General features: G+C 42.9%; 1 protein-coding gene across 1 annotated transcript in view; it reads right to left on the bottom strand.

The window, feature by feature from the left end:
* Positions 1–2811: 2811 nt before the first annotated feature.
* Positions 2812–20019, bottom strand: part of UST (uronyl 2-sulfotransferase) — a 299665-nt gene continuing 282457 nt past the window's right edge. Inside the window, exon 8 of the mRNA XM_047733878.1 lies at positions 2812–5644. Coding sequence (XP_047589834.1) covers positions 5361–5644 — 284 coding nt within the window. The 3' untranslated portion in view covers positions 2812–5360. The remainder of the gene's footprint in view (positions 5645–20019) is intronic.

The following is a 20019-nucleotide window of genomic DNA, read 5'->3' as shown; positions in this document are numbered from 1 at the left end:
GAGGGGAAAGGCTGGGGAGGGCTCAGGGCCTGGGTAGTACTCTCTTGGGGTCCCAGGGGCAAGTCTGTACTCGCCTGCCACTGGTTTTACGGGCTGTATTCGACTTTATTTTTGAGGCAGTTTCTTACAGGAAGTAGAATGTGAATCTTTATTTTGCTTTTAAGAGAAATAAAACTCTATAATCTGAGAGGGTCAATATGTGGCCCAAATCCTCTGAGTAGACAGAAACATCTAAAATGAAACAGGTTTATTGCATCATCTGTCTCTGAGGACTTAAGTGATTGGAGCGTCCCTCGGTGGAAGGGGGTCCCATGGGCCCCAAGTCCAGGAGAGCCTCACAGGGGGGCGGTGTCCTGTGGCAGTGGTAGAGAATGAAGCCGAAGGTGCCTTATCCTTCCCATCCCGGGTTTAGGTCAGCAAAGGGACTTTGGCGACCTCATCATTTTAAAGTTTTGATTTGTTCGATATTTGAAAGTTAAAGCCTCAATAGAAAAAGTCAGCATGTGATGTATTTGTGTCTTGTATGCGTCTGGACCTTCCATTCCTTATGTATAAAATAAGGACAAGGGCCAGATGACCGCTGAGTCCCACCGCAGTCGGAGGGGGTCTGCGATTTGAGGCTCACTTCTCTCCTAGTTAGAGGTTAGTTGCTCTGCTCTAGCTTTTCTGCTATCATCTGGGTGTTCTGAGAGGAACTGACATATGACAAGAGTCATATGTTGACGTCCTAACACCCAGCCCCTCAAAATGTGACTATATTTGGACATAGGAGTGGGTGCTAATCCGATTTGTTTGGTGTCTTTACTAGAAGGAGAATTCGGGCACAGACGTGAAGGCGCACACAGGTGAGACTATGTGAAGACAGAGGGAGAAGATGCCCAGGTACAGGCCAAAGAGAGAGGCCTCGGGAGAAATCAATGTTGCTGACATTTTTATCTCAAACTTTTAGCCCCCGGAAGCGTGAGAAAATAAATGTCTGTTGTTTAAGACAGTCTATGGCCTTAACACACTGAGCTCTGCCACGAGGACTTTCCTGTGAAAGAAGTTCTATGTGTTTTTCTTAACAGACTTTTAATACTGGTTTTAGCCTAAAACAGGCTTTTCTTTTGGAGGATATTCAACATACTTAAAAAAAAAATTATTTGCCTCATCACGATGTGAAGCAAGTTATTTTAGTAAAATAAATCCTCTTTACTTTTACTTAAAGAGAATTTCATAATTTTGACCCACAGAACAATTGTTCTGAACACTTAAGGATTGTCGCTCTGCCTTCTGAGAAATTTTGCCACAAACTTCAAGTCAAATAGTTCACTGGCTGAATTTGTAGGTGACAGCACATTTATGAAGAACTTCAGTCCAAACAACAACTCAGTGGGGGGCGGGGTATGAGCTGGGTTTGTTTAGTACTTTTGTCTTTAAAGATCACTGGGGGTGGGGGGGTGGGGGGGATGGCACCTGGGTGGTTCAGTCATTAAACAACCGCCTTCAGCTCAGGTTATGATCACAGGGTCTTGGGATTAAGCCCCACCTCGGGCTCCCTGCTCAGCGGGAAGCCTGCTTCTCCCTCTCCCACTCCCCCTGCTTGTGTTCCCTCTCTTTGTCTCTCTCTGTCAAATAAATAAGTAAAATCTTAAAAAAAGAAAAGGCAAAAGTTGTTTCTTTAAAAAGAAAAATAAAGATCACTTGGAGCCAAATATCATGTGACCAAGTTACAGAACAAAGTAAATGATAAATGTAACCACTTGTCACCTGTTGAGATTCAGACTCTTACTTAAAGCACCTTATTACCGAAATAGGTTTTTCTTTCATCTAGTACCAAGATCCTGATTCTTTCCTTTTACAGAATAGCCACATGTAGTTGGCACGTGATGTAGCCACATGTAGTTGGCTAGAAAGCTTGGGGACTCCCTGACTCTCTCCAAGTCCCTCCCCGCTTTTCAAAACATTTTATTTACTTGAGAGAGAGAGTGAATGAGCAAGAGAGAGACACAGAGAGAGAGCACACGAGCAGGGGCAGAGGGAGAGGGAAAAGCAGACTCCCTCCTGAGCAAGAAGCCCCATGCAGGACTTGATCCCAGGACCCCCAGGATCATGACCTGAGCCTAAGGCAGACACTCAACCGATTGAGCTGCCCAGGTGACCCCGCAAGTCCCTTTTGATGCAGCTATGACATTTCACAGGGAGAGTGTTTCTGGATCAAAACTGCTTGCTTGGGAGGTGAGAATCACCCAGGTTTTGAGGCTCTACCTGTCGGAGAAAGAGATCAGGGTGTGTGCTAAGAGGTGTGCTGTGGCTTATCCTTCTTTGGCTGTGTGCGGCAGAGACCCCCGCCATCGGGGGCTTGAGGCTTCTGCTGACCCACCTGACAGGAAACCGACCAGGGCACGTGGGGGTAAAGTCAGCTGCTCTGGGTTGTATACACACACGCAGATGAATGAAGGCCTCATGTCTAGTTCATTTTTTCAGCCAGTTTTTTTGGTGTCATCCAATTATAAGAATAGAGTTTATGGTCTTAAAAAAAAAAATACATCTTTCTAAAAAAGTCACACCTTGATGAAAAAAGTTTGGCCAGTGAAGAAGGCAGAGGGTGCTGTGAGGAATGGGAGGCACTTTATTTCCAACTATCAACAGAATGGGAAAAAAATTTTCAACTTATTTATATTCATTTATTTATACGGATAATGAATAAGTTAAGGAACACTTCATCTCAAACACAGATTGCTTTTATTTTAGCTAAGCTAATGTTTCAGTTCCATATATATTTTTGAATTTCCATCCATGTCAAACACCATTTTTTTCTTTCTTCTTCTTAAAAAAAAAAAAAGAGAGAGAGAGAGAGATTTACAAGCACTTTTACGGCACTCCAGGAAAGTAGGCTGAAGGTTCATAATAATTTTCCTTTTAAAAAACATCCATCAGACCAAAATAAAAATCAATTTAATTAACTCCTTCCTGAGTAACTAAAACCTTGGAATGTGCTGAAAGGTTATAATAAATAAGGCAGTCAAAGATCAACCAGCTTAAAATGTATTTTTTTTAAATTAAACTATGTAAAATGTACAATATATTTCATGAAGTACAGACTGCGTTGGGCTCAGAGCCAAAGAAATGTCATGTGTGCCAATAAAGTGATGAGTGCCTTGACTTTTAGGACTTAGAGGCTATTTGTTGGGACAAAATAACAGTAAGGCCCTACAAGTGAATCCGTCAGCTTCTTTTGCTAGGATGTTATCAGGAGCGCTGCTGGCCATAAATGCCTCACTCAGGTGGAAGGGCTCGTGGGAACTCCCAAGAGAATGACGCCTTGTTAAGATGGCCAGTGGTCCTGATGTTCTGACAAAGACACAGACCACGAAGCCGATTCGATTTTATGTTCAGGGAGTCAACTTGCACTGTTTGTAAACCAGTAATTATCATTCTCTAGATGCAATTTCATAGAAATGCCTCACCCTGTACCAGGCAGTCATTCCTGTTTTTGTTTTTAACAGGACAGCTGTTCTCTGCGTTGCTTTTTAAGGTAGGCCTAATGGTAGGGCCCTTGTCTCTCTCCACAGGACAAAGGAGATTTCCTCTTCTGAGAACATTTTTCTCAAGCATGACTCTGCCCCAGTTCTCTGAGGCAGAAAGGAGCCCACAAGTGGCCAAGTGCTGGATTTGGTGCCTCTGTGGTCCCAGCCTTCACTGTGCATCTCACGATTAAGTAGCTTTACTGCTCACTCGACAGGTTCCAAAGGACTTGCTTTCTATCTTGGCAACCGCCCAATTTTAGTGAATGAAGAAAAAACTCTAGAGAGACTTGCTAGTTTCTCCAAAGTAGAAAATGTGTAGCTTGTGTAAAGTCAGTCTTACTTACTGTTAAGTGTTCCTGACTCACACTTTGCTAGGGCTCCGAGAGGGCTGGCTCTAGGGGAAAAAACACGAAGGAGACAAAATCTGACCCAAGTATCCTGCCTCCCATCGCCACCTGCACCCCTGCTTCTCGCTTGGCTGTCAGTTATCCAGCCAGGAATGTATGTATATCCAGGGCGGGGGAGGAGGCAGCCGTTGAAGATGAAAACATTTCCGAATCTGAAGACCCACGGGATCACGAAGAGGTGGCAGATGATGGGAGAGAAATGGGGAGAAGGGAAATTTGGAGCAAAGGAACTGCCCAACAGCTACGTGGAAGACCACTTGGCGGGGAGACACCTCTCAGAGAGCTGGCCAGGCCATTGCTTACCAGAAGCTCTTGCTTCTTCTCTTCTTTCGGTCTTACTAAGGTTCTCAAGAAAGAGCTGCTTCCGTAAGAAATGGGACTGCAGTTTTACAACAGCCTGTGTAGAACTCAGGACCCCTTTTTTACCCAAACCAGGTACCTCTCAAGGGACCAAAGGTGAAAGATGCCAGTGACTGTGGGACCCAATTGGGCCAGGGGTGTGCCTGGTAGATTACGCAGCGTCTGTGGTCAGGCTTGGAACTTCTGTCCACAGCCGTCAAATGCCAGAGCTTAACGGTTTCTGGGTTTCCAGTGAAAGCAATGCTGGGGAGAGACATGTTTCATAGTGGGTGCAAAGAACACAACCAGACCATTTTCCTGATGTCCTGTGACCTCCAGTGTTGGTCTGTCTCGCCTACACTCTGCCTTACACGGCAAACAAATTCTTTTCCCTGCTATGCTACTTGGAAATCTGTCAGAATGGTGCTTGGAAAGGGAGTGTCTCAATGGAGCTTGCCGTGTTCCTTGACCTTGAAAGGTATTCAAGGCTCTGGATGGGTTGAATGTGGCCCCAGCTGACTCGTTCTTTCAGAGATAAGTACACTGCTCTTGGTGAAAGTGTCCCCTGAGATGGACCAGAGGCGGAATTCTACCCATGGGGGTGGAAACTACTCATCCAGGGGCATCCTCCCTTTTGAGGTCCTTACCAGTCTTATCTTTTCTCCTCTTAGATCCTTCTAGAGTGGATTCGCTGGTCTCTGAAGTGGTTTTGTATTTCTACCGAAATAGGTACATCTGGATGTTTCCTACCACTGAGGTAATATTTTTACAAGTCATTTTACAAATGATAAGTTACTGGGCTATGGGCTCTATTTCTCCCCCTCCTCTCATTATGCTAGAGGGAATAGCTATGTTATGATGGGATGCCCCGTGATGGTGCCATCTAGTGTACCTGGGAAAGGACCCAAGGGCCAGGAAGACACAACGCCGCTAGACAAGTAAGACCCGCAAAACCGGGCATCTCCCCATGACCCCAACATGTGGGAATGTTTTGCTCTTTTTAATGCAGCCGAGCATCCATTTAGTCCCTTAAGGATTTCCCCCCTGACAAAAGAACTTTCTGGAAAAGGGAGACATGGCCAGTGGAGGCAACACACTGCTGGCATCACCTCTTGTAAATATCTTCTAGCCACTTCTCGTCATCTTGGTCCTCATCATCGATTGGCTCCTCGGTTTCTGGTGGAGTTGGAATAAAGAACTGGGGCCTCAGAGGGGGGCTGCTGACGTGGGACTTCAGTCCAAACTTGCGCTTCAGCAGGTGGAACTGCTCTTTGACATAGTGGTAGAACTCATACTCGTATCTCATTCGCTGGTAGAGAATCTGCACGGCCTCGGGGGAGGGGACAGTCTTCTTCACGGTCACAGTCATATTTCCAAGCTTCCTATGCTCTGGAAAAGAAGCGGGGTTGCACATGAGCAGTTGTCTCTAATGCTTTTGCTCAAAAGGAAGAAGGATGAAGCCGTGCATTACGTGCCTAATTCTGGCAGCTCTAGAGAATGAAATTCTGAGTGCAAAGAATAGAAGGGAAAAATGGGTTCCCCACACTATTTAGAAAGATTTCCCCATATCCTAGGTGTTAATATCAACGTTAGTTGACGAAACATAAATGATCTGAACGTCTCTTTGCACGGGATGTGAACTATGTAATTTGACCACTATTCAATTCTAAACAGCAAAATCTACCCGGTTTCCCTTTTGACTTCCTGCTATACACATCAAGGGCTTTACTTTCAGGAGGAAGCATGGCAAAAAGCTCTCACCACTTTCTAATCATCTTGTTTTCTTTTCTTTTTCTTTTACAGTATTTACATACATTATTGAGAGCATAACTTGATATAAAATCTATTTGCATTTCATTATTTCAACAGGGCATTTGTCAAGAAAAATAGAGGAAGAACTGGTAGAGTCCTTAAAATACAATGTTAACGGTTATAAATTTTGAATGCTTTTAAAGTTGTGGTCAGTTAAAACTAAAATCTGCTAAGTTTTATATTAATGACTATATACAATGTTCTACATATTTACATGTAATGCCTAACAAAAATGTTATATATATACATATACATAATAAAACGTTAACCCTACTAAAATGTACATTTCAGTGGTATTAATTGCATTCATAATGTTGTGCAATCATCACCACTGGTTCCAAGATTGTTTCATTGCTCCAAACAGAAAGTCTGCACACATTAAACTCCCTATAATCCTTCCCAAGTAACCTCTAATCTACTCTCTATGTATTTGCCTTTTTTAGGTACCCCATATAAATGGAACCATACAATATGCCCTTCTGTGTCTGGCTTTTTCAGGTAGCATAGGTTTTTCAACTTTTCAAGATTCATCCACACTGTATATTTATCAGTATTTCATTCTTTTTTATGAATGAACGGTATTCATCCATTGTATGGATATGCCACTGTTTATCCATCAATCCATTGATGGACACTTGGGTTGTTTCTACTTTTTGGCTATTGTGAAGAGTGCTGCTGTGAACATTTGTATACAAGTACTTGTTTGTGTCCCTGACTGCCGTTCTTTTGGGCATATACCTGAGAGTGGAATTGCAGGCTCGTGGTAATTCTCTGTTAAACTCTTAAAGACCAACAAACGGTTTTCCTCGGCAGTTGAATCACTTTACATGCCTGCTGGCAATGTACGAAGACTCCAATTTCCCCAAATCTTCTTCTATAATTGTCATTTTAATTTAAAAAATTACAGCCATCTCAGTAAGTGTGACTTGATATCTCACTGTGGTTTTGATTTTCATTCCACTAACAACTAATGACACAGAGCATCTTTTCATGTGCTTGTTGGTCATTTGTACATCTTCTTTGAAGAATGTTGTATTTAACTCCTGTCCCTATTCTGGCATTAGATTGTTTATATTTTCATTGTGGAGTTATAGTTCTTTGTATGTTCTGGATAGGCTGTTTGCATAGATAGCGGGTATATGATTTGCAATATTTCCTCGGGAGGTTGTACCCTCCCGAGGGGACAATTGTAGGTTGTCTTTTCAGTCTCTTGATAGTTAACTTGGATGAACAAAAGTTTTTGATTTTAATGAAGACTAATTTATTTTTTCTTTTGTTAGCTATATTTTTGGTATTAGAGTAAAGAAACCATTGCCAAACCCAAGATTATGAATACTTGCCATGATATTTTATTTTATCAACTTATTTTTAACTAAAACTTTCTGTCACCAAATTTGACTGTTCGAGATACTTTCTGAAGCCTCCAAGAGCAATTCTAATAAAATTCGCAGAAGAATAATGGCCTCATTGAAATAAGGGTATTGCTTTTCCAATTGAGTGTCTTGCAAGGTACAGTACGCGTTTGATATATCAGTTCTAGAATCTTGGTTAAAGAATTTGGCATAGTGTCTTCTAAAATGGGTTTCTGACATAACATCTATCTATCTTCTTTGTGGATATTAACTATAGCTAATCTGAGGTGAGTCATGTTAATATGCATATCCCTTTGGGTTTTTAAAACACAGAGTTTAAAAAACTGGTATCAAAGACAGGCAAGCACAAGAATTTGAAGTTCAACATTGAAAGGCGCAAGAAACATAATTCACTTATTTCCAGACTCCTACAATTCCTTCTTCTTGAAGCACTCTAAATTTTGTGGCCTTTTCTTATTTCATACCATAAAAAATATTAGGATTCCTGTGATTTTCAAATACATTTTTTAGTTAACGTATCTGGGCCAACGGGTCCAAAGAGAATGTAAAGAACTTTACAAAAATATATCTGCTGCAAAGAGCTAAATAGCTAAGGACACTGGGCAAAGGGAGAATGAAGGTCAGAAGGAAGTTCGGGATTGTGGGTAATGGCTTCCACCTCCCTATCTGGAAGGATCTCCTTAGAGTACTGCTCCTGCTCCTTGCCTCAGCCCCTCTTTCAGGGAGGTGGGCCAGGTACCAGGACCAGAGGGGTATGTCTGCATTTTGGAGAAGGGGTTGAGGGACTATCCCCTCTGGAAAGAGTGTGTCTGTCCGACAACACCTCACACCTTCCCACAGAGAAGGTGAGGGCTTCTAACCATGCCTGCGACTTGGTGGGCAAGTTTGTCTAAGTCAGGATGAATATGACCAGCCCACTTCTCACACATGGCTGCTTTCTCACACCTAGCTTGAGCTGGGAATAAAGCGAATGTTTGGATCTCTACCTGTCTCCAGTGTCTATTTCTCTATTAGTTAAGAACCCAGGCTGGAGGACATGGGTGTTATTTATTAGTCCCTCAAACTCCAACATCAAGTAACATAAAATCTGGGTGCCTGGGTGGCTTAGTCAGGGAAGCATCTGCCTTCGGCTCTGGTCATGATCCCAGGGTCCTGGGATCAAGCCCCAGAGCGGAGCTCCCTGCTCAGCAGGGAGTCTGCTTCTCCTGCTTCCTCTGCCCCTCCTCCTGCTTCATGCTCTCTATGTTGTGGTCACACGCACATGCTCTCTCATAAATAAATAAAATCTTTTAAAAAAAGTATCATCAAATGCACATTGTGAAGTCCTAAGCACTTGGGCAGGAGGTGGGTTGAGAGTTTGGCCCTAAACTTTCTAACAACCAACAGAGAATTTAACATTGTGAACTGCTCTTCATCCAAAATAAACTATTGCCGTCTACTCCTAGTTATAAAACATAGAGAAATATCTTGTGTGAATTTTCATAAGAAAAAACTGTGACAAAGTCAGCATTGTTTTAATAACACCCTTTGCGTATGTTCCGCTATGAGTTTTCTGGGTGATGGAGAAAAATGGCTTATCCCAGGTGCTCAACTCAAGCTTGATCTGGGAATATACTCCAAAGTAGAGGTTTTTAACCCTCCTGAAAACCTGATGAAAGCTCATGCACAGGAAGACGGGGAAGCTCACATATGAGTATCATAGGCATTTATGGATCTGTTAAGGACCCCTGACTTCAGGAAATCATTTCTTAAAGAAATCAAGAAATCAAGACTACATTTCCTTCTATAATCTTTCATATATCTTGTTCATTCTAGTAAGTACTACCCCGGGTATAAATGATAAATAGTGGAGTTAGCTATTTTACCTGCTGGTCCAGTCTATAGTCATATACATTGCAACAGCAAAGACAGAAGGCCTTGTATTTATATTTTATGAAAAGAGAGGGGCTAACAGTGCCTGGAACTTAAATAGGAGGCCCTCCTACCCTGTCCTGGGGGCAGATCCAAGGGAGTTAGCATTGTGGAGCCTACATCTTTGTAAATAAGTCATGTGGGATCTGTTCTATTGCAGGGTTGAAACACAATTTTCCTAAAAATAATACCCATCAGGTGTAATCACTGACCACAAAACCACCCAAGAAAAGTGTCCTCTGAATTTCTATCCTAGAACCAGGTAACTTCTTAGACGAGTCTTCAAGATAAATTGGGATGTAAAATGTTGACTTGCTATAAAGGGTTATTAACATCAAACCAGTAAAATGTTGGAAGATTTAAAAACATGATAGCTTAAAGGAGTTACACATTTCCTTCTTCGATTAGGATTAGGTAATTGGGTTAGTTGCTATAAAGCTACTCCTCGTTCATCACAGCCAAACTCTCTGCCCTGCATGCTTTCCTCTAGAGATGACAATGGGCCATTTGGTGGATGGGCAGAGCAGATTAACTGTAAGAAGTAACAGTGTATCGTTCAAGCACAAGGGGAAAGAACCAAGGTGTATCTACATCATTAATTAGCTGATGTGGCAAGCGATGGTGACAGTCCCAGTATTCTTACAGGAATGGCTATATTGAATGAGCACTACGGCGTCCTAGTCTCCTTCTGATTGCTCCCTTTCAAATCACCCCCCCACCCCCCCCACCCCATGGCCTGACCTCTTTCCTTGCCTGTCCTTTAAATGTCAGTGCTCCTGGACGCTGGCTTAGTCTCCCTCTCCTCCCCCTTTCTTACTCTCTGGTGGTGTCAGCCAACCTTCTACCCTTAGTTTTCATACCACTGTAGACACAAAACCAAAAGTTTATATGAAATGATTACAGCTCCCCTCCCTTTTGTTTTCCACAGAGCTGTCAAATTTCAAAGGAAGGTTAGCAATACTTCCAGAGGATGGTGTCATAGTCAGAATTAGAGCTTTGTTTTGTGAGAGGAGGAGCAAAGGTCAGACTCAAACAATAATGACACGGACACCTATTAGAGGTTTGGAGGATGCCCATAGGCATGTTATTGTATTTAATATTTTCAATAACCCTCTGAGGTATTCTGACCCCCCAATTTTGCAGATGGGAGAGATAAAAGGTCTGGATGCTTAAATGACTTGCCCAGGGTCACACTGCTAATAAATCATCGACAGAGCTGGAATCTGAGCCTGGACCTCCATTCATGTTGAGGTTTCCACTAATACTAAGCCATAACCAGTGAAGCTTTCATGAGCCCGTAGAAAATTATCACCTTCCCATGGAAAGACTACAGGGAAGTTTGCCCTGTTATAGTCGAGAATTTTTAAAATCACATTTCAAAGACATATGGTTATGTGCCTTGCTGTACAGTAATCAGTGCTATGGAAAAGTCATTCCATTGCTAAGTGTCCCACATTTTTGCAAAATGCCAGACTTTCCCTCCAAACAAAACAAAGCTACGTGAACTGTGGAATCAGCCTCTCTCCAGATTGCCATCATAGCAGTTCTAGAGGAAGTTGTTAGGATTTTTTTTTTTGGAGACTATTCTTCTTTCGGCCACAAAACAATCATGCTTTAAAAATCTATACTTATTATTAGCATCCTTTGGGAAGTCAAGTAGCCCTCATTAGGTGGGCATACACTGGCGACCGTAACCATTAAGAAGCGAAGACCTACCCATGAGCATTCTTTGAACACTAGCAGGAACTGAGAGATGACTTCACGGGACCCATGTATCTGGTCCCCACTGGTGGACATTTCAGAGGAAGGAGACAAATTCAGGGCTCCTTTCATTAAAGCAGGCATAGCAAAAAGGCAGCCCAAGATCTGACGGGTAGGCTGTGTTATTTGGCCTGTGAGGTAATTTTTTAAGAAATTGACTTAGTTGTTGTAAGACTTGGTCTATTTCACATGGAAGTCTGGCTCTCTGGCTTCCCTCAAAGTGAGGCAATATTCTTCTAGAGCTAAGTATGGCTGCCCACCTCCTTCCCCGAGAGAGAGAACAGTGTTCTTCATTTTGTTCCACACCCCAAATGCCAGTTCCTTCTTGACAGTTACCTCCTTGGCTGCTATAAAAGTTTGGGCTTTATGCTTCTGCTTTAAAGGTTTTGAAATTCTGACTCTCATAAACCTAGGAAGCAAGTGCTCTAGGTCAAAATGAAGGCTTCAAGGAGGCCTCATTCCTGTGTCCAATATGGCCATCCTTCCTTTTTTTTTTTCCTGCAAATATTTATAGAATAACCTTATTGCACCAGACATGGGAGTTATGAGCAGTGAATGGGACTTTATCATCATGAGCATCGTCACCAATAGGCATTTTTGAGAGAGCTTTCTCAGCGTGAAGAATGTGAGAATTCTAACATGTGCTTGGTCCTTACAAAAACCCCAACGAGGGAGGCTCTCCTATTATCACCATTTTATAGATGTGACATTGGAATTTAGTAACTTAAGTTCACACAGCTGGTAATTGGAAAAGCCAGCAGTTGGATCTGAACAGTTTGATGACTGTATCCAGACTCTTGACTCCTCACATTGTTTATGGCTGAATGGGGCTCAGGGTCTTAGGGGAGAATCCCTCCTCAGGAGCCCGCTCACGTTGGGAGTGAATGGGGCATTTCATTCTGGTTGGTTCAATGGTGTCAGCATTTCCTTTCCTTGGTCAGAAATACCTTGCGGAGAGACCTCATGTGCTTGTCTCCTCAATACTCTGGGGGGAGCTGGGCCTCTCATAACTACTATTTGACTATTTGATCATGAAGATCTGCTCAAGTCTGAGGGTAAGGGATAGGTTTGTGTGTGTGTGTTTCAGCCAAAAGAGGGAAAATTCTTAGGAGGCCTCTGAGGAACTATGAAACTTTTAAAAAAGGTTCCCTGGACTTTTTGCCCTAACATCCCTACCATTTCATCTGGCTGTTCTCCTGATGGAGCTTGTTATGCTGAGACTGCTCAGGAGAGGGGTGGCCCCCATCTGTCTTTGTACTTCCACAGCTCAGACCTAGGGACACACAGCGCCCTGTATCCATGCTCGCTGAGGGAGTGAAGGAAGCCAACAGAAGGAAGGGGGTTTTGTCAGACCTGAAGAAGGCTTGGCTGTGCCTGTGAGGTGCAGACATAGCCAAGTGGGAACAAAGGCAATATCTGAATATTCTTAATAGAAAATGCCCAAGAGACCCATGAATGCTGGGTCCTTACTAGGAAGCAGCCTACCCTCACATCTGGGATTTTTCATCTCCCGCTGGGGTCTATAATTTTGTGTTTAGTTTTGCAGTCCAGTTGCCTTTTTGGAATGATAGCATTGGCCAAGTCGTGTTTCTCTGCTCCTATACTTTAATTAATCAATATGTTTTGGCGAAGAGAAGCCGTGGTTTTAGGATGTTTTTGATTTTTGTTTCCATTTTTCTTATTTACTTTAAGGGTGTGGCCAAAGACTCCCCTTAATTATTTTCTTAACTGCAGAAGATTTCCTCAAAGTGGGCATTGGTTGGTTGGAAAACCAACCAACCAACCAAACCAATCAACCAACCAAAACCAATCTCTGACCTTTTTATTTCAAGAGCAGAATAAAGATTGTTTTTCCTCATAGACATCTCTGAAGTCACCCCAGAGTCAGGACTAGGTGGGGACAGACTTTGCTTGGCTCCCAGACTCTACTTTCCCTGAGGAGTCATAGAGACCCCTACAGAGTCACTATGGCCCTGAATGGGGGTCTTTTTATACTGCTAACCCCTGATAACATAAAGTTATAGTTAGTTATCCAATGCCAGTAGAGAAAAAAATCCAAGACGATACTGAGGTCAGTAGGAAGACGGCTGAGTTGAGTGAGCTTTCCGCATTATTAAAGCTTTACAGATAGTGATATAAACAGCACAAACCTACCCCTATCTCAATGTCTCCCCACAGCTTATTCGAATAGCGTGCCCTTCTTTGCATAGAGCTCCGTGGATTTGCGTGTTTTCCCATGGCCTTTCATTGACTCACACAGCCCTCAGAGCAACCCATTTTACCTACAGATCCCGAGGGCTTGAGAGGTCACAAGAGTTGCTAGTTTGTCTGACCATTAAGTGACTGTCCTGAGACTAGAAAGCAGGCTTTCTGATTCCCAGCCCAGTGCCTTTTTGCTCCATCACTGGCTGTTAATTTCCAAATTGAGTGGAAATCTATAACCACCCACTTCTCCTTGCCCTGTGTGTATTCTGGCATTAAGGGGATGGGTTGAAAAGAAGGGCTTGAGTGTTCTAAGTCTAAGCTTTGGTAAGTCTGGGGGGATCTGGTGAGAAACTTGCAAGCCAGCAGAAATGTTTGCAGACTGAAAGAGACTGTGTCTTTTTCATTTTTTAGCTCTCTAGCACCCAGCTCCACGCCTGGCACATAACAACCGTCAATAAAGGTTTGTTGACTTGAAAGCTGTATGTTAAATCCATCTGTAAGACTGGATTAACCCAAAGGGCAAATTTTGGTTTTGACTGTACCTGTGTTGTTTTTGCTAAATTCTTTCCATAGTTGAGTGTCCTTCATGAGCAAACTTTCCATGTCTAGAAATCAGATTTCTTTAGGATGGGCTGATACAGGGGTTTGGGATCACAGGGTGCTCTGGCGAGGTAGTGGTATTTGCTTTTCTTAGCCACTTTATTGGAGAATGCTCTATTATGGTGACAGATGGCTTACATATACTTATGGAAGCTTCAGGAATACTGTGCTAAGGGACATCTGCCACAAACATAAACACCTATGTAGGAACATATAATACAGTCACAACCTTGTAGCTCATGAATATATGTCACATGTATTATTTACTACAGTCACTAAGTAAAGAAACCCAAACACTATTGGAGCAACAAGACGTCCATGTGACCTAATTTTACTATAATGATGCCGTTTGATTCCTCTGATTACCATCATTTTGGGTCCTTTTTTGGTTCTGATTCTCCATTTGTGAAAGAAAATGTTTCACTTAGAAGTAAGATATTCAGAGCCCATGCACTCGACCCACGTTCCAATGGCTTTGCTGTGGATATGATCTGAACGGGGGCTCTGTGACCACTCTTGAATGCTCCCTGGTGGAAGAACGTAGGGCAGGCCACGGCTGGTGGGGCGGGGTGCTTCTCCGGAAAGCTGGTGTCTCAGGGAATAGACTGCAAAGAAAAATTCTATGGCGCCCCTGGACACACACCCACACTCAGCACCAATCGCATCCATCCACACAGAACCATATGCCAGTGAAGGCATTGAGGCCCAGCTTCCCAACTTGCCTCCCCTCCCAAGGCACTCCTAAACAAATACTAGGAGTTTAACTTTTGGATGTGATGATAAATATAATTTCCCAGTAGCCCATCTGTATGCAAGACTGAGCAGTGACAGGCACAGTGCCCCGAGTAGGGCCTCAAGCTGAGGCCACAGACGGATTTTGCCTGCCTGCCTGAGATCTGGGCATTTTTGCAAAGGCAGCGGCTCTCTCTACCTCTGCTGCCTTGACATTATGTTTGGACTGGTTCATAATCTTCAGAACTCTCAAAAGTCCCTCTAATGTAAATAAAAAGGAAATCACAGACCTGCCCCCTGAAGTCTCTCTTCCCACCTCTCTTCATCTGTCAAACAGGCATAATGGAAAAACGATGTAGCCCTGGCTCTGGGCCAAAATAAACTATCTGGAAATACTGTGTAAACCCAGCTGCTGCACTGGAGGACAGAGGCCTTACTTCATGACCTCCAGGATGGTTAACCATATGCAAAATACCCAAAACTCACCACAGGCTTACAGTCTGTTCTGATACTGAGCTGGTGTGGGCATTCCTTCCCTTGATCCAAGGGAAGGCTCACTCTATGCCGACCAAAGGGCCCTTTCCCCATCAGTCTGGCCCTGTTTGAGCCTGGTCCAGCAGAGGTTTCGTGCAAGAAATGCACACGAGTTAAGCAACAACCAGAAGTGGAGCCAAATTTCACCACTGGGAAAAAACAAAACAAAACAACAACAAAAAAATCCCAAAAAGCAAAAAACAAAAAAAAACAAGCATCATCAAAAGATAGGCATCAGCTCTTCAGCTTAGCGGTAACAGAAGGGTAATCACCTCAGAGGCCCTTCTATTGGAAGCAGTCCTCTGTCTAAAACACAGGTGGTTTCCTAATCTCAGGTTTAGAGGACATTCAGAAATGCCCTGCACACGGGGGCTGAGGCGTGCGTTCTCAGGTGACAGGTATGAGGAAGGCCGCGGTCAGGTGCAGCGAGCCAGGGGGCTGGGGAGCATGGGGACAACACGGTGGGTGTCCACCCAGGGCCACTCCCGCAGAGCCTCCCATTGAGCTGGCTGCTCTGGAAACCGTGTGAACTTGATGTTTGCCACAGATAGAGTAAACCCACTTCCTGAATTCTGCAGGGAGGCCCCACCGTTCAAACACAAGCGGCCCCTCCCGGCCCGTCCCCCGGAAATGAATGTGTGTCACCGCAGCGAGAAGCCCTGCGCTGGGCTGGACCAGCCGGCCTTTGATGTGCCCTGCGGATGATCGATGGCCTGTTAAAGGCTGGCTTCTTGGAGGTATGGCAATTAGGGGAGAAGAGGACAAAAAGCACTTCATGGTTGACTCTCTGTGCTTGAGGTTGGTGAAGTAAACAGTGCTTTTTTTTTTTTTTTCTTTTCCTTTTTCTTGTTCTTTTTTACGATCTTCTTTTCAGATCTGGAAATATAATTAATTGGAAAATAAATTGAGCTCACTTTGAATTTCAAGAGAACCTTTTCTCTATGGAGCCAAGGGAAAGTTACACGAATGACTTTTTAAAAAAATGCCTGAAAGTGCTAGGCCCCTTTGATGGAAAAGAACAGAGCCTTTTTAATGCTTCCAATTTGCTTTGAATTTTGGAAGCAGGAGCACCACAAAGGGAGCCATGAAGAAAGAGGAACTGGCCCGTGTGGGGTGGGACAGGAGGGCCCACAGAAGCCGGGGCGCCTGGCTCCCACTTTGGGAAGGAAAACGGCAGCAGTCCTGCAAGGAGCCATGTTTTTACAGAGACATCGCAGAAGGCGTCCCTTTCCTGTTCAGACATAGACATGCATGTGCTGTTGAGTAGTCCCGCCTGGGGGCTGCCTCAGCGCCTACCGGGGTCTGCTGGCTTTGGCTCCCCACTCTCCTTGCTGCCCCCGTTCACTGGGCAGAGGACCATTTACTCCCATTTTTTTCCTCCCCAACGTTGGTATCATGACCCAAATGGTCAAAAAGCTGATCTGTTTCTTTGAAAGTGCATACAACCCTCGTATTACAGGCCTGCTTTCCCCAACAGAGCATATGGCCATTCAAATTCTGCCTTGGACATGAGAATGGCTATAGCGGAGGGCTTGTTTTCACAGCAACCCTTGAACCAAGATATTTGAAAATATCTACTTAAAAACACCTTATTGGAAATTTGAGAGGCAGGGCAGGGGGTCGTGGGGGGAAGGGAGGGAAAAATGAAATAAGATGGGACCGGGGAGGGAGACAAACCATAAGAGGCTCTTGATCTCAGGAAATAAACTGAGGGTTGCTGGAGGGGAGGGGGGTAGGAGGGATGGGGTGGCTGGGTGGTGGACATTGGGGAAGTTATGTGCTATGGTGAGGGCTGTGAATTATGTAAGACTGATGATTCACAGACCTGTACCCCTGAAACAAACAATACATTATATGTTAAAAAACAAAACAAAACAAAACAAAACCCCCCTCACCTTATTGGAAGACTTACTACGGGATTATTAACAAAATGCAATTCTTCATTGCGAATGCATTTTTTATTTGAAATTACGGAGAGATGCACTTTTGTTACTATTCACACTTTTGTTACTTTATTTGGAATCATTTTATGGGGAGTGATGAGGACCTCCTGATCAAATGGACTTATTTGAATGAAGAACATCAAGAAAAACACTAGCCCAGGGGTTCTGTCCAAGTTTCTTTGGCATCTGACAACCCCCTAAGCTCTGCTTTTACCTTTTATGCAAGATTCTTCTTTCTATTCCTTACAGTCTGTCTGTATGGTGTTAGGTCTAGGCTACTTGTCTTAAACACACACACACACACACACACACACACACATACCCTTTGCCAGGAAAGAGGCTGTCTCTTGGAATCACACCGTACTGTCTAAATCTAGTCCTGATGATGTTGAAGCCAACTGCTGACATTACATTCAAGCTACCTATCCGGTAATGTATCCGGTTATCCTAAAGGTCCTGGGGACATTATAAGTTTTAGCTTTAAACTTAATTCTTAGGTAACTTACAACTTAAAAATTCATTTTTTCTCTGGTTGTGGTGTACATAAATATATACATACCATATGGACACATATACTTACCTATATGTACATACACACATATGCAAATAATAGAGCGTAAATTTTTTGGAAGAAGATGAAAAAGATAAAATGGCTTTAAATCAAGCCACCTTTATTACTATAGTAATGTATTTCCTTTTAGTCTTTTTCTTATTTAGGTATGTGAAGTGTAAGATAGATCTTTGCTATGCTGTTTATTGAATTTTATATTCTTTTAACACTTAACTGACCATAAGCATTTGCCTATAACATTAACTCTTCCAAGTCATATCTTGCAGTGACTTCCAGGTCATATAACTGGTTTGCGACTGTTGGATAATTCTGTTGTTTTTTCAGAAAAATGTTTCTATGACTCTAAATAATACGAGATAAACAACCTTGCTCGTAAATGATCATGGGCCTTTTTGCTTATCTCCCTCACACAAATGGCAGCTTTAGCTAGAGGGTGATGAACTTTCTTCTCAGAGCTTGATAAGGCTTTCAGTTCTGACAGGTTTGACACAATTTACTTTCTTTTGTCAGAGATCCTGAAATTCACATAATGCAATTTTCTCAAACTTTAGGACATTCTCTTCGACATTACCTGACATTAATCTAATTGTAACCTAACTTACTAAGTCGTGAAACCCACCAGGCTTTTTGAAGAGCCTGTAACTATTCTGTGAGAATAGAAAGTACTAAAGCACTTAATATGGGAATATAGTTGCTTGTAAAACATTTAATGTGCAAGAAATTCTTGGTAAATTATACCGTGCGATGTCTATAATGATAGTGATTAAATTATTGCTCATTGTTGGGACTCTATGAACTGGGAACTTATATGGGTCTAACACAGAACCTAGTTTTTTTTTTCCTTTGTATTGTTCATTCTAGATACATTATGTTTAAGGGACTATAGTCTATTTCCTTGTTGTTGTTTTGACATTGTATTTATTACAGTGATCAGTTCTGATGAGTCAAGGCAAGGTGAGTCCCCATCACCAGCAACCTGGGTATTTTCTCTGGAATGTTAAACACGGTGAGATTCTGATAAACCCTTGAAGGGTTCTGAATGAAGTAGCTGTTCATGGAAGCCAAACATGTAGATAAGTGAGATATTTAACCTCTTGCCCAGGCATTAAGAAATCAGGTTACTAAGAGGTGCTACTCAAAATAACCATTCCCAAGTCAGGAAAGTGTGAAATGAAGTTCCAAGGATGCTGTCAATTCCACTGGGAAAGTTTGCAATGTTCTTTTGAAATTAAGTTTACTTTATCTGGGCAATCTATAGCACAACGCTAGGGCCAGATCTTGGGAAGATGTAAATGGACAGGCCTGTCTCTTCCTTCTCTCCCTGTTGGATATCAGAGTTTCAACTGCAGGATCTATAAGACAGGGTGTGTATCTGTAAACTCATCCCAGTGGCTTTTGCTTGAAGCAAAACCCCAAGAACCAGCAAGAAGTTCATTTGTATGGGAGGTCCGTTTGTTCAATTAAGGAAAGTTTGAAATTGATGGGCTCATACCAGTAGATGCCAAAGTCATCTGAAGGGGAAATGCTATTGCTTTAAAGGACAGTGGCAAATGTTCCATATGACATTGAAATACTGTAAAAAGGTTCCAGACATAATTAAAATTTCCAAATGTAATCTGGCAAGAACAACATAATTTTTTTTCATAATATGTTTTTGAAAGATGTGGTTGTGGTACAAACTTGCGTTTGTCACTAGAACTTGCCCGTGAGAGACGGCAGGCAATAGAAGCTACAAGTTTCTAAGAGAAGATATTTAAACGATGGATTGCCTTTGGGTAGCAGTTGCTCTTAGCAAGAGATGGTGTGTGTGGGGGGGGTGTTTTTATTAAGGACGAAGAGAAATGTAAGCTCTTTCTGACAAGAAAAAAAATGAAGCTCTTCCTTCTGATCTATGAAAGAAAAAAAGGGAGGAACACCAACACAGGCTAAGTGTTAGATCAACAGCACCTCTAAATGGAGATTGTCAGGGTAAATGTCTTGAGTTGAACTTCCATGGCCCACAGCTGAGAGAAATGGCAGAATCTGTGATGGAAGGGAAAGGTCAATAGCCAGGAAATTTCTGATGCCACAGGAACCTGACATGGTGTAGCTGCGCACAAGCCCCTCTTCTGAAAGAGGTGCTCATGTTTTTTAAAAAACTCGCTCGTACGTATCATGAGGTCCTGTCAGGATCAGTTCCCTGCAGAAATGGCTTTAAAGACGGGTGGGGGAGGGGGCAGGAGAACAGGACCATTTGAATGACATTCAAGACATTCTTTAAAAACTTGTTCAAAGGATGGAAAATCAAAGATGTTTGAAGGAGAAAAATCAACACATGGAAAG

Source organism: Lutra lutra, chromosome 6 (genome assembly GCF_902655055.1).
Source record: "Lutra lutra chromosome 6, mLutLut1.2, whole genome shotgun sequence".
Taxonomy (NCBI): Eukaryota; Metazoa; Chordata; class Mammalia; order Carnivora; family Mustelidae; genus Lutra; species Lutra lutra.
This window is presented reverse-complemented; position numbering and strand designations above follow the sequence as displayed.